Raw genomic sequence first — 19,075 nt, 5'->3', positions numbered from 1 at the left:
TTAACTGATGGTATATGGAGGGGATAATAATCATTGTAATGAAACAAATTTTATGAATTGTTGAATGTGAAACTCATGATGTGCCCTATAAACTTTCACTCAATCCACAATAAAAACCTTAAAAAAAAAAAGTACATACACTATTCATCTTGTAGAAAAGTTTCTATACTTTGAAAAAAAAATTTTTTTCAGTAACTCACACATTAAAACATATGACTAGTGACTAAAAAATATATTGAATGATTTCACAATATTACTCAAAAGACATTGTTATTATGATTTTAAGTGCCGTTGAGTAGGTTCTGACTCATAGAGACACTGTACAGACTTCCAGAGAAGCAGTTAGTGGGTTTGAACCATCAACTTTGAGGTAAGCAGACCAGTGCTTATCCTACAGCAACCACAGGACAAGACACGAGTTATGGGATTTAAAATAATACACATAAGACCTGTACTAATTTCTACCTGTGACTACATACGGAAGTGATCCTGTTGTTAAATGCCCTCAGTTGGTTCTGACTCATGGCAACCCTGTATAGGGTTTCCCAGGAGTAAATGGTGAGTTTGAACCCCGGATCTTGTGGTTCAAACCACCCTTGCAGTACAGTATTTATCCTATAGCACAACACCAGAACTCCAATGATTTCTTATTAAGTAACCTCAAATTTTCCTATATTCAAATTTCTTCTCTGAAATATTGTCTAAAATAAGCTATTTATTATGTTTTGTGCTACTTATTATATTTGGTTCTATTTTAAGTCTAATGTGGCACTGTAGTATAAGCACTGAGTCAGCAGTTCAAATCCACTGATTGTTCCTGAGAAAGCCTGTGCAGGGTCATTATGCACCAAAATAGACTCCATGGCACTTTACAACAATAAACGTTCATAACTGGCGTGGCACTCTAAAATAAGTACTGAACTGCTAACCACAGGTTGGCAGTTCACACCCACCAACTGCTCCTTGGAAATCCTATGCAGGGTTGCTATGAGTCAGAACTTAACAATAACAACTACAGCAATCTTAACTGAATAGACTTTAGGGGGTTTTCAAATTTTTCTGTCAGTTATTCTGTTGAAGATGTAAAAATAAATGTGTTTTTAAAAATTATCTCAGCATCTAAATATCTCTATAATAAAGAATGTATACAAGCCTGCTTCCCTAAATTGGTTGTTGGTTATGTGCCATGGAGTCGATTCTGACTCATAGAGACCCTTTACAGGGTTTCTTAGGCTGTAAATCTTTACAGGAGCAGAAAGCCTCATCTTTCTCCCGCGGAACAGTTTGTAGTTTCGAACTGATGACCTTGAGGTTCGCAGCCCGATTTTTAACCACTACACTACCACAGTTCCTTTTCCCTAAATTGGTGGTGCATTTATAATATAAGGAAGTCCTGGTGTGGCGCTAATGCACTGGAACACAAGGTAGGTTTGAATGGCAAGGTCAGTGGTTCAAGGTCACCAGTCCCTCCTCGGAAACCCTATACAGAGTCATCACGAGTCAAATTGAGTCAACTACACTTGACAACAACAACAGTATAATGTAACAGGAGTCCTGGTGTGACACTGTAGGATAAGCACTGAACTGCTAACTACAAGGTAGGTGGTTCAAACCCAACAGCTAATTGCTACTGGGAAACCATATACAGGTGTGCTGTGAGTCGGAACTGACTATAACACTTAACAACAACTACCTTTTAGTTCTATCATTTATAAAGTACCCCAAATAATTAATCAACAAGATGTAGATAGCTTGAGCTATTTGATTTAATCAGAAGGTACTACTCCTGTGGAGTCCTGGTGTGGCGCTGTGTGTTAATGCTTCAGACTACAAAGCCATTTGAACTGCAAGGTTGGCAGTTCAAGCTCACCAGCTACTCCTAGGAAACCCTATACGGGGTCATTATGGTTGGAACCAACTCGATGGCACTTAACAACAACAATGACTGTTCTGCATGTTGAGTAAGCATTTTGCATTCCTAACAAAACCCATTGCAATCAAGTTGATTCTGACTCATAGCGGCCCTATTACAGGAGCAGACAGCCTCATTTTTCTCCCGCAGAGCAGCTGGTAAATTTGAACATCCAGGCTTTCTGTAAGCAGTCCAATACCTAACTCTCAGGGCCACCAGCGTTTCTTACAGTCATCTTAAAATAAACTGTTTGTATTATATAATGGATATACAGCCTATCTTTAGTATTTGTGTATAGAAGAGAGGACACAATATTAGGAATGACAATTTGCTAGTAATTACAAAATATGGAATCATTCAGAGCTCTCCAAGAAATTTTCCTAAAAGGAAAGAACCTGACAATGCAAACAAAGCAGCCATCTTTCTTAAGATAAAGTTTTATAAGGTCTTTCACTCTTGACAAACGAAATGATTTGTGAAAAACAAAAAAGCAAGGTAGTACATAACTATGTATAGATAATTTGATAAATAATTCATATGTGAGGTTATGGACTAGCTGAAATGCTGACAATTTCTTAGAATGATGTGTAGTGTACCACCGGCTTCATGTATTGATTCTTAGCTCTCAGGTCTTAACTGCTTTGTAGTTGGTTAAATTTACAAAGATCTTAAGAAGTATATTTAGTCAGAGTAACACTTTAACAAATGTGTATCTCTTTTAGTGATTAAGATGAATTTTCTCATTGCAATGACTGTATTTGATGTAGGGTTTTATAGATTAAAGCTTCATTAAAAATAGAAAGCATATTTTTTTTTCTCATTAACAAACTATTACATGCTGGAATCACATACCAAAATATTATTTTTATTCTTTGTGGGTCGAAATGCGTGGCAGATTGTATACATAGTTTTAACAACGCTTGAACCGATTTCATGGAATTGGACAATTTTCTATCCAAATGTTAGTTAATGTAACATTTCATTTGATTTTGGTATACTACAGAGCTAGTATCCTATAGAGCCAATTCCCTTGTATAGGTTTTTAATCATTGCCATATTTCCCTAATAATTATATGCAAAAGTACAAAATAGTGACAATATCAATGGTGACAGATATTTTCTTTTAGAATGCAGGCTACTGATAAAGTTTTCTTTGAAATTGAACATTGTCCCCAAGATAATAGAAAATTGAATATGAAAGGTATCTAAGAATGAAGACCGTCCTATAGGACACCCCTTATAATATAATAGGATCTAAAAATCTCTCATAAGCATCTGAAGACTATGATCATTCAGATGATCATATGTACATTATATGTCATCTTTGTTTTTTTAAAGATTGAGGCAACTTATACTTCAAAATCAATAAATCACAGGGAGAAAATTCTGTCTTCCTTACCCAATTTTCCTAAATATCAGAAACTTTTGATTATTCTTCAAAAAGAAACTAGAAATGAAATACTTCCTGAAGAAGTTCAGGTCAGTAATTTTGAGATATTTGAGCATCCACAGAAAGACTGAAAATTCAGGACACTTAAGTATTGACTACATATCTCTTGGAAAACAATCTGCTTCTATGGAAACCTAATTTGAAAACAGAGTTGGGTTTTACCTCACATATAAAGGAATCTTTTCAGCTTTTTAATGGCATTCATAGTTTGTAAAATAATGAGACTCTAACAACAATTGGAGCTACTTGAGGAATCAAATTGCAATTGATTACAATGATGTGTGAATGGAAAAATAAGAACTTACCACCTCCATTCTTCTGACATAGGTACGGGAATCGCCAAACATTCCCTAAACCTACAGAAAACCCAACTTGGGCCAAGATGTATTGTAGTTTACTGTTCCAAGCTGGTCTTTCATCTTCAACTTCAGATCCTTCTTCATTATCAATCTCTTTCTCTTCTTGAACATCAACAATTAATTCACTCTTCTTAAAAGCATCATCAGCTGAGTCTTCATTTGAAAGGAGGTCTTTGACAGATTCAATAACCTCATCATCTAATTCTCTTTTTACCACCTTGCTGTTTTTAGGCATTGGAAAGTCTGGGTAGTATTATGTTCCAAAATCTCCTTAGTGTAAATATGTTAATTCTTAAAAAAAAAAACAAAAAAAAACACTGTTACTTGATATTGAGTAGAGATCAAGGTTAGCAAACAAATCCTTAATTCAAGGTGATGAAGTTTTAAGATCCTGGTTCTGTATGCTCAATATTCTGTAGGTACCTGTAAAAGTGTAGGATTGAAATATAAATAATTAAAATGATGAAAATGTTAAAAACATCAAACTATCCTTTATATTCATTTTTATGATGAAGTCTCTTTTTATAAATGAAAGTATAAACCATGATTTTACCTGGACTCTCAGAGCTTAATACTCCCCCAATGCAAGAACTCTAGCATATGAGAGTCATTGTTTTTATTGGTGTAAAGTACTGGAGAGTCGATTCTGATTCATAGCGACCCTGTATAGGGTTTCCTAGGAGCAACTGGTAGGTTTGAACTGCCGACCTTCTGGTTTGCAGTGCAGTGCTGATGCTACAGTGCTATGCCAGAAGTCCATACTGAGTAGTAAACCAATTTTTAAAAGAATTATTTAATTTGACCATGTAATTTATTCATTACCTTTAGGTTTGAATTATATTTCATTATTTCTAAAATTTAAATATTGATCCTAAGAGCCATCACATTAGGATTTAGGATTTGTGAAGATTAAAAGAGATAATGAGGACTTATAGTTAATATGGTGTTTTAGACACACAGTTATCTACTTCCTGGAACAAAAGAATAAAAAAAATAAGTAAAATAGAAACAAAAAATGACTTCAGATCCCAGAGAATCAAATAGAGTATTGAAGAGTGCCACTGGAAGAATAGGTAGAACGAGGACAACCAGGTAAACAGAGGCCCCGAATCCATCACATTGTGCCTGCTGGTGCAGAGCAGGATGGTCATTCTGGGACTGGATGGAACATCAACCTGGAGTGAGGAAACCGAGAAAGCAACCACATAGAGAACATAGCTAGTGGCAGAGAATCCATGCAAACAATCCCGTAAAGCAATGACAAGGTGGGTAGGATACAGCCAGGAATGGAGCACACCACACCAGGGAGGACACACAGAAGGGGTATGGTTTTGAAACCAGGGACTCACAGGGAAGTGCCTCCAGAGCAAGCAAAACAGACTGAGGCATGTGAGCCTTTTGAAGTGGTGGTTAAGTCAGTTTTGACTCATAGCGACTCTGTTTAGGTTTCCGAGGAGTGGCTGGTGAGCTTAAACCACTAACCTTGTGGTTCAAACAGACCTTGCAGTCCAGCACATTAACCCACAGTGCCACACCAGTACTCCTTGTGAGCCTTAGAGAAGGAGAAAGTGAAGACACACATGGAGCACACAATTCTAATGGAGCAAAGGGGAGAAGAAGTGGGGCCGGTCTGAGAGCTCTAGCCACTCTGGTGAGTGCAGTAAGGCAGGGCACTAGGTATTAGAGCAAACTGCTTGTTGGTAGAGGCTCCACGCCATTTAGATTGAGCCACCCAGTGAAAAACAACCCACAGAGTAGCAACTAAAGGCTCCCCTGTGAAAACTTACCCTGTGCAAATTAGTCACCCCGCCTGCCATCTGCATTAGTATGTTCTCTGAGGCACAGGCAGACAAAGCCAAGGTATGCAAGCCACTATCTGTCCCTGAGGAGCAGCTGGACTGAATTGAGCAGCACAAGCCCAGTCATGCCCACCACCCCTGCCTAGCAGCCCAGGTTGCTGGCACTAACCCATGCAAGCCCAGCCATGTCCACAACCCCCTCCATGAGATATAGAAGACCCTAGTTGATATATTCAAGCCCAGTCATGCCTATCACCCCTCCCTGCAGCACAGGAGGCCACTTCTGAAGAGCACACACTTGACAATGCCCATCACCCACTTCCTGAGGTGCAGTCCCTTGCACTTGTGCATTCAGAACCAGAACTGCCCACTGAACACTGATCTGTGCACCTTCACCCCTACCATCCAGCAACAAGAGGTGACCACACACAATACCCAACCCAGTGACTGGAAAGAACATTCTCTGCACCCATGCCCTGATGATCAGTTGGGCAGACACATCACCTTATCAGTAACACCAGTCCCGTTCTGACATCCACATATGCCAAATGGCAAGCAAAGATCCTAGAGGCCACATCCAAAATCTGCCCAGCTGCAATATCACGCATCCCATACTCAAATAGTTTTTGCAGGCCATCTGCATTTACACAGAAACTCCTTGATACTCCACTGACTAATGAGACGCAAATTTGCACATGTGCAGTGGTCCTACCCCATTCATGTGGGTAACACTCCCTCTTAGCAGATACAGAGGTATCCAGGCCTGATCTCTAAAGAATGTGCTAACTACTAGCACCAACCCAGAAGGACCTCATGTTCCACAAAGCCGTAAAAGGACCCTGACCACCAACACTAGGAAAGCCAGTCTCAGGAAAAGACCTGCTCTCCTACCTTCACTTAATTCTTAAAGGGAAAACACATGAGCCTAAAAACAAAAGACTGGGTGAAGCTGACCATGTCCATCAGTGAGAGGAAGTCACACCACCCAACAGACACTAACAAAGTTGCACACAGACCAGGACCACAAAATAACAGAAGCTAAAATACAAAGAAAGAAAGACTTTGTAAAGAGAAAGAGAAGAAACAAAGTTCTGCTTACATCAAAACTTACTTTTTTTTCAAATCACATCCAAAAAAAAAATGTACAGTCAAAAAGGAAATACATAAATAAATAAACACTTCAAAGCCTCAGAGACAATGTTGTTGTTGTTGTAAGTGCCTTCGAGTCGGTTCCGACCCATAGCGACCCTGTACAGGGTTTCCGAGGGTGTAAATCCTTACGGAGTAGAAAGCCTCATCTTTCTCCCGCGGAGTGGCTGGTAGTTTTGAACTGCTGACCTTAAGGTTCGCAGGCCGATTCGTAACCACTACGCTACCAGAGCTCCTTAGACAATACCAAATCATATGAACAAACAAGATAAAATGGCTCAAAGAATGGGAAAAAATAAAGGATCAGAAAGCTTTCTTGATGAACAAATTAATACAACTACCTGATAAGGAATCCAAAAGACTTATATATATGATCCTCAGAGAGATCAAGGGCAAAAACAGGCAAAGCCCTAGAAGAATTCAGGAAAACCAGCCAAGACCAAAAGGGCAAAATATACAGAGAATTAGAAACCATACTAAAACAACAACTATAAAACCAGATTAACAATAAAATATGAGAAAGAGATAACTCAATGGAAAGACACAGAAGTAGAATTGAAGCAATGGAAGAAAGACTAAACAAAATACTGAACAGATGGTAATTTATTAAAGGAACAATCAGAACTAAAGGAATGAAGAAAAATAAGAAAAGCAAAGAGTTATTGGTGGTGGTGGTTATATGCCGTGGAGTCAGTTCCAACTCACAGTGACCCTGTATAGGGTTTCTAAGACTGTAAATCTTTACGGGAGCAGAAAGCCTCATCTTTCTCCCATGGAACAGCTGTTTCAAACTGCTAAACTTGCAGTTCACAGCCCAATTCGTAACCACTACACTACCAGAGTTATTGGAGACACTCTTAAAAGAATAATTTATACATATAGAAACTGAAGAACAGGATCATAAAATGCAGATCATCTTTGCAAATGTATTGGCAGAAAACTTGCCTAATATGAAAGACTAGAAAATTTCTGTCCAATAGCTCAAGGAATACCACTTAGGATATGTCGTCATGTGCTTTCAAGTTGATTCCGATTCATAGGGAACCTGTATGGGATTTTTGAGGAGCAGCTGGTAAGCTTGGACCACTGATCTTGCAGTTCAAACTGACTTTGCAACTTTGCAGTCTATAGATAGATAGATAGATAGATAGATAGATAGATAGATAGATAGATAGATAGATAGATAGATACCTATATATATATATCAAAACATAATTATTTCATGATTTTGGTTTTAGAAAATTTGAGTATGATAACTGTTTTGAGGTTTATATTTACGATATATATACCACAAAACAAAGTTAAATTATCTAAAACCAAAGACAAAGAAAGAATTTTGAAAGCAGCTCTTGAAAAAATGAAGTATCACCTACAAAGGAGCACCAATGAAACTCGGTACTGATTTTTCAGCAGAATCAGACAGGCAAAAAGACCATGGGTCCCTAGGACCATTAATGGAGAAGAGCAGATAGCGGGACCCTACCCAGAGAAGCAGTGATGCCTGAGATGGAGGCAGAGACAATGACGTGGTTGGGAACCAGGTTATATATTAGAGAAGAGCTAGGAATGATGGACACTCAATGTACCATTGAAAATTAGAGAGTAGTAGTTGAAACCAATTTTAATGATGCATCATTTTTCATAAAAGTTAAATGAGACATATCTATTTTGCAAAAATGAGAATCTGTTAAGAATTACTTCCAGGAGTAACTGCATTGTGGTAACATTTTAATTACATTATATAAATTAGCAAAATCTGTTTTGTAAAGAAAAATGAATTTAAATGATCTTTCATTTAAATTCTTGACAAGAGATCAAACTTAATTGTGTGGAAAAGATCTGAACATTTGACTGAGTGTGTAACTGTCGCATCAGAAATAAAACTCCAACTGTGATAAAGAAATATCAAAAAAAAAAAAAAAGACAATGGGATGATATGAATAATACTCTGAAAGAAAATAATTGCCAATAAAGAATCATAGCTTGTAAAAACAAACAAACAAACAAAAAACTCCCACTGAAATACTGTGAAATTAAGACTTCCAAGACAAATACAAATTAAGAGAATCTGTAAAATTCAGACCAAACTTACTATAAATATTAAAGAGAATCTTTTACACAGACAACCAATGACATCAGACAACAATCTGAAACACAGGTCACATGACAGCAGCAACCAAATACCAAACCAGATAAAGTAATCGGAACAGTAGAACAGAGCTGTAAAACTATAAAGAGGGAACCAGAGATAAAGATTTGTAAATGACGATAACGTCAAACCAAAAAGGGAATAAATGGTGTTGTTACAGGATTTCCACACAGAGAGAAACCTAAGACAATCCCCAACAGTTTTAAAACTAGGAAGATAAAGGTAAATTTCAGAGTTACCACATGTAAAAGTAATTTTAAAAACCAAGCGTCCAAAATAAATAAGTAAGTAAAAAAGACTCAGTAAACACAAATCAACAATAATGAAGGATACAAAAATTAAAATCCATAAACAAAAAGAACATAGTACAGAAGATTAAGTGGAAACTGTTAACATTGCACACACATACACAAATCAAAATGGTAGCAGTAAATTCATACCTATCAATACCACCAATGAATGTAAATCACTTAAATGAAGTAAAATAAGTGGAAGAATGGATTTTAAAAGTTACTAATCAATATGTTGCCAACAAGAGCTATGTCTCAGACCCAAAGACATAAGTTGCTTAAAAATCAAAGGATGGATAAATACATCTATCAAGCAAACAGTCATCAAAAGAGAGCAAAAATGGCAATAGCAATGTCTGATAAAATAGACTTTATCTCAAATTCATTAGATGATTAAAGGGTTGATTCACCAAGAAAATTAAAAACATACTAAATATTTGAACATCCAATGACAGTTCCAAAATACATAAGACAAACTAACAAAATTGAAAAGAAAAGAAAAAAAAAAAGGTACTTCTGCAAGAATAAAAGACTTTAACACACCACTTTCAATGATGAGCTGAACAAATGTTGTTGCTATTAAGTGCCGTTGAGTCAATTCCGACCCATAGTGACCCTGTATAGGGTTTCCAAGGAGCAGCTGGTGAACTTGAACCGCCGACCTTGCAGTTCAAACAGCTTTGCAGTCTGGTGCATTAACCCACAGCACCACACCAAGACTCCTAGAAACTCAATAAAGATAGAGAATATCTAAAGCATACAATCAAACAATTCAACTTTACAAACATAAACAGAATATACAACAGCAGCCTAGTAAACACTCTTGCCTAATGCACAAGGATCCTTTTCCAGAATAGACTATATATTTGGCCACAAAGCATGCTTCAACAAATTAAATAACATCAAAATAACACAAAGTATCTCCTCTGATCATAACTACATAACTACAAAACCAGAAATTGTAACAAAAAGAGCAATGAAAATAAGTGAATGCATGAAAACTGAAATAAGGCCTTACTTTAAAATTACTGGATAAGAAAATAAATTTTACAAGAAACTTAGAAGTTCTTAGAATCACCCAGGAAACATCAAGGCAAGTGGTCGGGTCCCCTCAGTACAAACCCCCTTCCAAGACTAAGACTCAATGGGAATACATGCTCTGATTGGTGACCATGCTCATCACCGTTAGGGGAAGTGAGGGAAAAACAGCAATGAAGCAGGGAGCTAAGCCCTACAATGTTCAATAGACTTCTGTGAACCCGGGTGAAGACCTGGTTAGCTAGTAGTGTAGCAAGACCTAGGGACTCTTGGACCCAGAGTCAGTGACATAGCCACAGATGACTAGAGTGGAGAGTGAAGCATTCAGCTGATAAAAAGAAAGGGCATATGCACAAGAACACTCACACTTGCAGATAATACCCACCTGACCTGGCTTCAATGACTGGATGAGCAGAGCTCAACTAGAAGAAGAAAGAAGAGGAAAAAAAGAGTAATCTGATACAAATTGATGAACTTGACCTACACCTATGGAAGCAGTAGCTCAAAAGAGGGAACAAATCCTTACAGCAAGAGTCATTCCCACCCCCTCCACACACAGAGTAGACAGGGATGGGCAACTTGGACATTGGCTACCCAAAATGGGGGGAGGGGGGCTACAAAGGCAAGAAGTGACTGGCTTACAAGCTTTCAAGAGGGAACCTAGATCCAGAGGGCCTGGAGGAAGGTAGAATCTCCATTAAGTAGTATCCAATCTGTCTAGGCGGGCTGATGAAATGAAATGCAGACAGGCCTCTTGTGATACAATAGTGAATAATTGTTATCAGGACTGATTGTGAGGGTCGGAAACGTAAAGGTAGACATTTTATAGCAAGGAGGGGAGTAATTAACTTTCAGGTCTAGGAACCAAGGTCCCTAGGACCATCAACGAAGAAGCGTGGAGAGCGGGACCCTACCCAGAGAAGCAGTGATGCCTGAGATGGAGGCAGAGACGATGATGTGGACCGATGGAGCAGCTTGGGACTGTAGATCCAGAGAGGGAGAGGGACTGTGTCTGAAGATCCGGGGGGGTGTGGCAAGCAGACTTGCAGGGTGTACCCTTTGGTTGGTTGATGATGCATGGAGGGGATTGTAACCATGTCAATGAGATGATGTACGATAGAATGAATGTAAAACCAACATTCTCCCATGTAAACTATCACATAATTCACAATAAAACATTTAAGAAAGAGAAAAGTTCTTAGAATCAAATGAAAATGAAAGTATAACATACAAAAATCTGTGGGGTATAGTCAAAGCATATTCAGAGGAAAATTCACAACAATAAATACACACAACAAAAAAGAAGAGGCTCAAAATAACAACTTGAACAAAGAGAAAAGGAAAAGAAAAGGAATCTGCAGTCACCAGAAAAAGGAAATAATAAAATCAGAGTAGAAAAAGTGAACGAGTAACAGCAAAATCATAAATAGATTCAATAAGAATAGAAGTTGGTCATTTGAGAGTAACAAACTACGGGCCAAACTGACAAATGACAAAAATGTGAAGATGCAAATAACCAAAATAAGTGAACTGAGTGCCATTACAAAAGTAACAACTGAGATTAAAAGAACCCTGTGCAGAGTATTATGAAAACCTCTACTCTATTCCAAAAAATTTGAATATCTAAAGGAACTGGAAAGACTTCTAGAAACATACCACTTACCTAAAATAACACAAATGGAGGCAGAATATGTGAAGACTCATAACAAAGAAATGAAAGATGTCATTAAAATAAACTGCCCCCTCAACAACAACAACAAAAAAAACCCAGCCCAGATGTCCTCATTAGTGTATTCTACCACACACTCAGAGTTGACAAAAACGCTACTCAAAACTATTCCAGAACACAGAAAAAAAAAAAGAAGGAAAACTCCCTCATTCATTCTATGAAGCCAACATAATCCTGACACGAAGCCAAACAAAGTCACCATTAAAAAGGAAAACTACAAACCAATAAACTTTATGAATGTAGTTGTAAAAAGTCTCAATAAAATTCTAGCAAACAGAATTCAAAAAATAATAGATCATGGTCAAGTGTGAGTCACAGGAGGAATTCAAGGAAGGTTCAACATTAGACAATCAATCAACATAATTAACCACATCAATAGAAAAAGAATCAACAGATGCAGAAAAGTCATTTGACAAAATCCAACACCTTTTCTGATTAAAACTCTTAGCAAGATGGAAATAGAAGGGGAAATCCTCAACATAATTAAGGCACATAAGCAAAATCAACCGCCAATGAAAATAAAGGGTGCGCAAATTGTAAAAGAAGACGTAAAATGATCCTTATGTACAGATGACATGATCCTACACAGAAAATCAGAGAAAGTCTACAAGAAAGTTAGTGAACTAACAGAAGGATTCAGCAAAACAGCAAGGTACAAAATCAAAACACAAAAATTAGTTGTGTTCCTCTATATTAACAAGGAGGATTCTGAAAGGGAAATCAAGAAATCCCCTTTTATAATAGTTCCTGACAGAAAAAAGAAAAGTCTAGTAATAAGCTTACCAAGGAATAAAAGATTTATACAAGGAAAATTTAAAATCCTACTGCAATAAACTAAAAGAGATCTATTTAAATGGGAAAAAATTTCAGGCTCATGGGAGACTTAATACTGTGCAAATGTCAATATTACCAAAGAAGATCTATAATAGATATAATGCAATTCTGATCCAAATCCCAACATTCTTTAATAAAATGAAAAACTGTAATCAACTTCATACGGAAAGTAAATAGGTCCTATGGGACAATTATACTGAGCTCTGGTAGCATAGTGGCTACGAATCGGGCTGCGAACCTTAAGGTCAGCGGTTCGAAACTACCAGCCGCTCCGCGGGAGAAATATGAGGCTTTCTACTCCCGTAAAGATTTACACCCTCGGAAACCCTGTACAGAGTCGCTATGGGTCGGAACCGACTCGACGGCACTTAACAACAACAACAGGGTTAAGGAGCTCTGGTAGCGTAGTGGTTACGAATCGGGCTGCTAACCTCAGGGTAAGCAGTTCAAAACTACCAGCTGTTCTGTGGGAGAAAGATGAGGCTTTCTGCTCCCGTAAAGATTTACAGCCTCAGAAACCCTATGCAGGATCGCTATGAGTCGGAACTGACTCCACAGCACATAACAACAAAAACAACAGGGTTACTATGGGTAGGAATTGACGCTACAGCAGTGGATTTGGGGTTGGGTTTCTATTATATGCAAGAAAAAAACTGATGTAACAGTAAAGTTATTATAATTAAAATAATAATTTAACCTCTCTTTCCCCATATTGTTTCTTACTTAGAACCCATCCCTTGTTCTTCATTAGGCTGATGGTCAGAAGGGGTGAGAAGGAGCTAGAGTTATTATTGAAATAGCCACAACAAAATGTTGGTTAGAAAATAACCCCTTCTTTGCTCTATCATAAGCTTTTCTTGGAATTAAATGTTTCTAGCCCATATATTCTCAATTTCTAAAGTTAGTTTGTAAATAAATTAACTGAAAGAATTATGACAGTAGTGTAATAACAAGCATTTTGTATTACATGTTTATGGGCATCATTTTTATTTTTTTACTCAAAAGTCACATTTTTTATCTAAGCCACCAATTGACTCGGATACATTCCTTTCTTGTGCAGAGGCTACATAGAGCCTAAAGAAAAAAGAAAAAAAAAAAAAAATGTATTTCTGAGTACATCTGAAAAATTAAATCTAGAAGCAATCATTTAAAAGTTAAAGAATTTTGGGGCTTTCAAGAGCTGACTTTAAAGTATAAAGACTTTTATGAATTCCAAAACTTACATGAAGAACAATGTCCACAAAAATGTGCCACAAATCTAATTAAAAAGAAAATAAAAAGAGACACTGATCATTCTCAACACAAAAACCGCCAGAATATCTGGGACAAGAAGCAGGAATGTACAATAATGAAGTGAGCTAGAGGGTGATGAACTATCAGTCTTTCAGTGTTCATAAGGACTGTAATACAACTGGTGTTGATGTGAAGTATCATCAGTCAGTTCTGACTAACAGTGACACAACAGAACAAAAACACTGCCTTGTCCTGTACCATTGTCATAATTGTTATGTTTGAGCCCATTGTATTTGCCACCCTATCAATTCATCTTGTTGGGGGTTTTCCTCATTTTCACTCACCCTCCTCCACATTTCCAAGCTTGATGTCCTCCTCCAGGGACTAGTAACTCCTCAGAACATGTCCAAAGTACATGAGAAGAAATGTCACCATACTGGCATCTAAGGAGCATTCTGGCTGCATTACTTCCAAGATAAGATTTGTTTATCTTCCAGCAGTCAATGACACTTTCAATATTTTTCTTCAATACCACAATTCAAAAGCACCCATTGTTCTAGGGTCTTCCTTTCTCATCCTTCAACTTTCACATGCATATGAATGGATATGAAATACCATGGCTTGGTCAGGCATACCTTAGTTCCCAAACTGATATCTTTGCTTTTTAACACTTAAAAGAAACATTTTGAAATAGATTTGCATTATGCAATGCATCATTTGTTTTCCTAACTGCTGCTTCCATGAGAGTTGACTGTGGATTCAAGCAAAATGATGTCTTTCATGATTGAGATCAATATCCTTGGCATTAGTGATCTTAAATGGCCTATTATTGGCTATTCAAAATCTGACAATCAACTGGTGTATTATGCCAGGAACGACAAAAAAAGAAAAGAAAAAAGGAATGGCATCACATTCATCATCAAAAATAATGTATCAAGATCTGTCTAGTAGTATAACATTGTTTGTGATAGGATAATATCCATACACCTACAAGGAAGACCAGTTAGTACCACTATTATTCAAATTTACATACCAACCAGTGATGATGAAACAGAAGAAGTCTACCAACTATATAGATCAAAAATGCAATCAAGATGTATAGATAATTACTGGAGGTTGGAAAGTAAAGGCTAGAAAAAAAAAAGGAAGGATTAGAATTGGAAACTATGGCTTTAGTGATACAAACAATGCTAGAGATAGCATGATAGCATTTTGCAAGACCAATGATGTCTACATTGAAAATACTATTTTAAACAATATGAAAGATGACTATACCCATAGACCTCACACCAAATGAAATGCACAGAAATCAAATTGGCTTCATTTGTGGGACGAGAAGATGGGAAAACTCACCACCATAAGCCTAAACAAAGCAAGGGAAAGACTACAGAACAGATCATCAACAATGGATAAGGAAGACCACAGAAGAATTGATGCATTTGAATTGAGGTGTTGTAGAAGAGTGTTGAAGGTACCATGGACTTCCAAAAGAACAAGGCAATCTATGTTAGAAGACTTACAGCCAGAATGCTCCTTAAAAGCCAGGATGGTGAGACTTCATACATGTTATCAGATGGGACCAGTCCCCCCGAGAATTGTATTATACTAGGTAAGTGGAGGGTGAGGGAAAAAGAGGAAGACTCCCAAGAAGATGGATTGGCACAGCAATGGGCTCAAACATAACAACAATTATGTAGGACCAGGTTGTGTTTCAATCTGTTGTACGTTGAACCGCTATGAGAGAGAAGTGACTCACTGGCACCTAACAACAACAAATCAAGTTAGCATCATCCATTCCAATGCTTGCAAAGTATGAGTGTTCCAGAATACTTAATTGAACTCATGAGGAATCTGTATCTGGACCAAGAGGCAGTTGTTTGAACAGAACACGGTTTAAAATTTTTAAATGATTTAAAAATTAAAGGTGTGCAACAGGGTTGTATTCTTTCACCATACCTACTCAACATGTATGCTGAGCAAATAATCTGAGAAGCTGGGTTCTATGAAGAAAAACGTGGCATCAGGATTGGAGGAAGTCTCATTAACAGTCTGCGATATGCAGATGATACAACCTTGCTTGCTAAAAATGAAGAGGACTTAAAATGAAGATCAAAGGCCACAGCCTTCAGTATGGATTGAATCTCAACGTAAATAAAACAAAACTCCTCACCACTGAACTAATAAACAATTATTATCAATGGAGAAATGACTGAAGTTGTCAAGGACTTCATTCCTCTTGGATCAACCATCAACACTCATGGAAGCATCAGTAAGAAATCAAACAACGTATTGCATTAGGAAAATATGCTGCACAAGACCTTTCTAAAATGTTGAAGAACATGATTGACTACTACACGAATAAACAGGTTGTTTTCCGGGAAGCCATCAACGCAAGCAATCCAGTCCCTTCTGGACAAACTCCCCTCCAAGATTGAAACTCAAAGGGAACACATGAACAGGCATGCAAGCTTGCTGGTGACCACATTGGTCTACTGGTGAGTGGAAGAGGGGGAAAGGCAGCAATAAAGATATGAGCTGAGTTCAACCACATTCCAGACTCCCATTGACCTGGAGATGAGAGAGAGAAGAGGAAGGGCTGGTTGGTCCAAAGTGTGGTGATACCTGGGGACATCTGAGCCCATGGACAAGGATATAGCCACAGAGGGCTAGAGCTGAGAGTGAAGCATCCAGCTGCTATGAAGGGAGAGAAGACACATAAGAACACCCAAACTTGCAGATAGTACCCATCGTACCTAGCCTCTATGGCTTGATAATCAGAACTCGACTAGAGGAAGATAAAAAAGAAAACCATTTTTGATAAAGGAAATGAGGGTAAATCACAACAATTTGATGAACATGACCTATACTCATGGAGGTAGTAATCAAAATACTAACAGAGAGGGAAGGAGTCTTCACATCAAGTGTCAATGCTATCCCCTCTGTATATAGGGTAGATAGGGACAGGCAACTTAGACATTAGCTACCTAAAATGAGGGGGTGATAAAGGTTTGAAGTGACTGACTTACAAGGTTTCAAGAGGGAGTTTAGTTTTAAAGTGTGGGGGGTAAATAGAGTCCCCACTGAATAGTTTTCATCTTGTCCAGATGGGTCTGGTAAAAAGAGATGGGGATAAGATTCTTACGATTCAATAGTGAGTAATTGTTATCATAATTAATTGTGACTGTCACAATTGTAAAGGTAGAAGTTTTGTAACAAAAACTGGGAAGTAGTAAATCTTATAGTCCAGAAACAGAGGACCGTAGGACCATCAAGGGAGAAGAGAACAAGTGGAATGTGGGACCTTATCCAGAGAAGCAGTGATACCAGACATGGAGGCAGAGATGGGGACAAAGAGAGGGAGCAGCTGAGGACTCTAGATTCATGGGAAGAGAGGAACTGAGAGCTGGCAGCAAGGAGGCAGACTTGCAGAATGTGTTCTTTGGTGGTATAAATTATTATATATGCCTGAGTGCTTTAAAAAAAGAACTAAAATGAATAGAGAGAAATACTGTTAACTGACGGTACATGGTGGGGATTATAAACTTGGTGTGGCGCTGTGAGTTAATGCGCCAGACTGCAAGGCCATTGGAACAGCAAGGTGGCGGTTCAAGCTCACCAATTGCTCTTTGGAAATCCTATCCAGGGTCGCTATGAGTCGGAATCAACTCAACAGCACTTAATAACAACAACAAAGTGTATGATTTGTTGAATGTAAAACTGATGATCTTCCCTGTAAACTTTCACTCAATTCACGAAAAAACTTTAAAAATAAATAAATAAAATAATGTGTTGAAGAGCAAAATGTCAGTTTGAGGACTAAGGTGTGCCTGACCCAAGCCGTGGTATTTTCAATAACCTCATATGTATGCAAAAGCTGGACAGTGAATAAGGAAGATCAAACACGAATTGATGCATTTGAAGTTATGGTGTTGGAGGAGAATATTGAAAGTACCACGGGCTGCCAAAAGAACAAAGAGATCTATGTTGGAAGAAGTGCAGCCAGAGTGCTCCTTGGAGGCCAGGATTGCCAAACTTCAACTCTCATACTTCAGACATATTGTCAGGAGGGAACAGTTGCTGGAGAAAGATATCACGTTTGGTAAACTGGAGGGTTAGAGAAGAAGAGGAAGACCCCCAGCAAGATGGATTGGCAAAGTGGCAGCATCAATGGCCTCAAGCATGACAACAATTCTGAGGTTGGCCCAGGACCTGGCAGTGTTTCATTCTGTTGTGCATAGGGTCACTATGAGTCAGTACTGACTCAATGGCACCTAACAATAACAGCAATCTAAATATGAAACTCATAGTGTAAAAGTATAGTGACATCAACCTCTTCATGATCTTTCTTATTTATTGTAATGAAATGTTTTACCAGTTAGTATCTCTTTCTGTGAAGAAACAATGGTTCCAGCATTTAAATCTGTGTTCTAGAGCTACAGTATCTGAGTTCAACAGCTTGTTCTGTCACTTATGATTTTAAGACCTTTGCCAGGTTAGTTAACTGCCCCAGTTTCTTCATTTATAAAATGAAGATAATAATAGACTTATCTCATAGAGCCATAAAACTGTCAAAGTGCTTAAGTAGCATGCAATATTTCAGCTATGATTATCATACTCTTATGCTTGTTTATTGTATATAACTATATGAAAGAGAATGTAAATCCAAAGTCAATATCAAGTGTTTTTGTTTTGTTTTTTAACATCAGTTTAAGCACCAATTTTTGTTTATTAATAATCTATGATGAATAAAAAATGACCTCAAAACTTGTGGTTTAAATATATTCTATTTACTCATGCTTCTGTGGCTCACCAGTTTGAGCTGGACTTTAGATGATCTGTTCTTCTGAGGGCACTACTGAAGCAGTGGTGCTGGTGGTGGTTGTCTGCCATAGAGTCAGTTCTGCCGCATAGGGACACTGGACAGGGTTTCCAAGACTGTAAATCTTTGTTGTCATTGTTGTTGTATGTGCCGTGGAGTCGGTTCCGACTCATAGCGACCCTGTACAGGGTTTCCGAGGCTGGAAATCTTTACGGGAGCAGAAAGCCTCATCTTTCTCCCGCGGAACAGCTGGTAGTTTCCAACTGCTGACCTTGCGGCTCGCAGCCTGATTCGTAACCACTAAGCTACCAGAG

General features: G+C 37.9%; 1 protein-coding gene across 1 annotated transcript in view; it reads right to left on the bottom strand.

Annotated features, from left to right (window-relative positions):
* The window catches only part of SLC6A15 (solute carrier family 6 (neutral amino acid transporter), member 15), a 44,979-nt gene extending 40,835 nt beyond the window's left edge, over nt 1-4,144 (bottom strand). Inside the window, exon 1 of the mRNA XM_006872969.1 lies at nt 3,668-4,144. Coding sequence (XP_006873031.1) covers nt 3,668-3,956 — 289 coding nt within the window. The 5' untranslated portion in view covers nt 3,957-4,144. The remainder of the gene's footprint in view (nt 1-3,667) is intronic.
* Nucleotides 4,145-19,075: the final 14,931 nt, after the last annotated feature.

The sequence above is a fragment of the Chrysochloris asiatica genome, unplaced genomic scaffold, assembly GCF_000296735.1.
Source record: "Chrysochloris asiatica unplaced genomic scaffold, ChrAsi1.0 scaffold00217, whole genome shotgun sequence".
Lineage (NCBI taxonomy): Eukaryota > Metazoa > Chordata > Mammalia > Afrosoricida > Chrysochloridae > Chrysochloris > Chrysochloris asiatica.
Note: the sequence above shows the minus strand (reverse complement) of the source record. Positions and strands in the feature narration are given on the sequence as shown.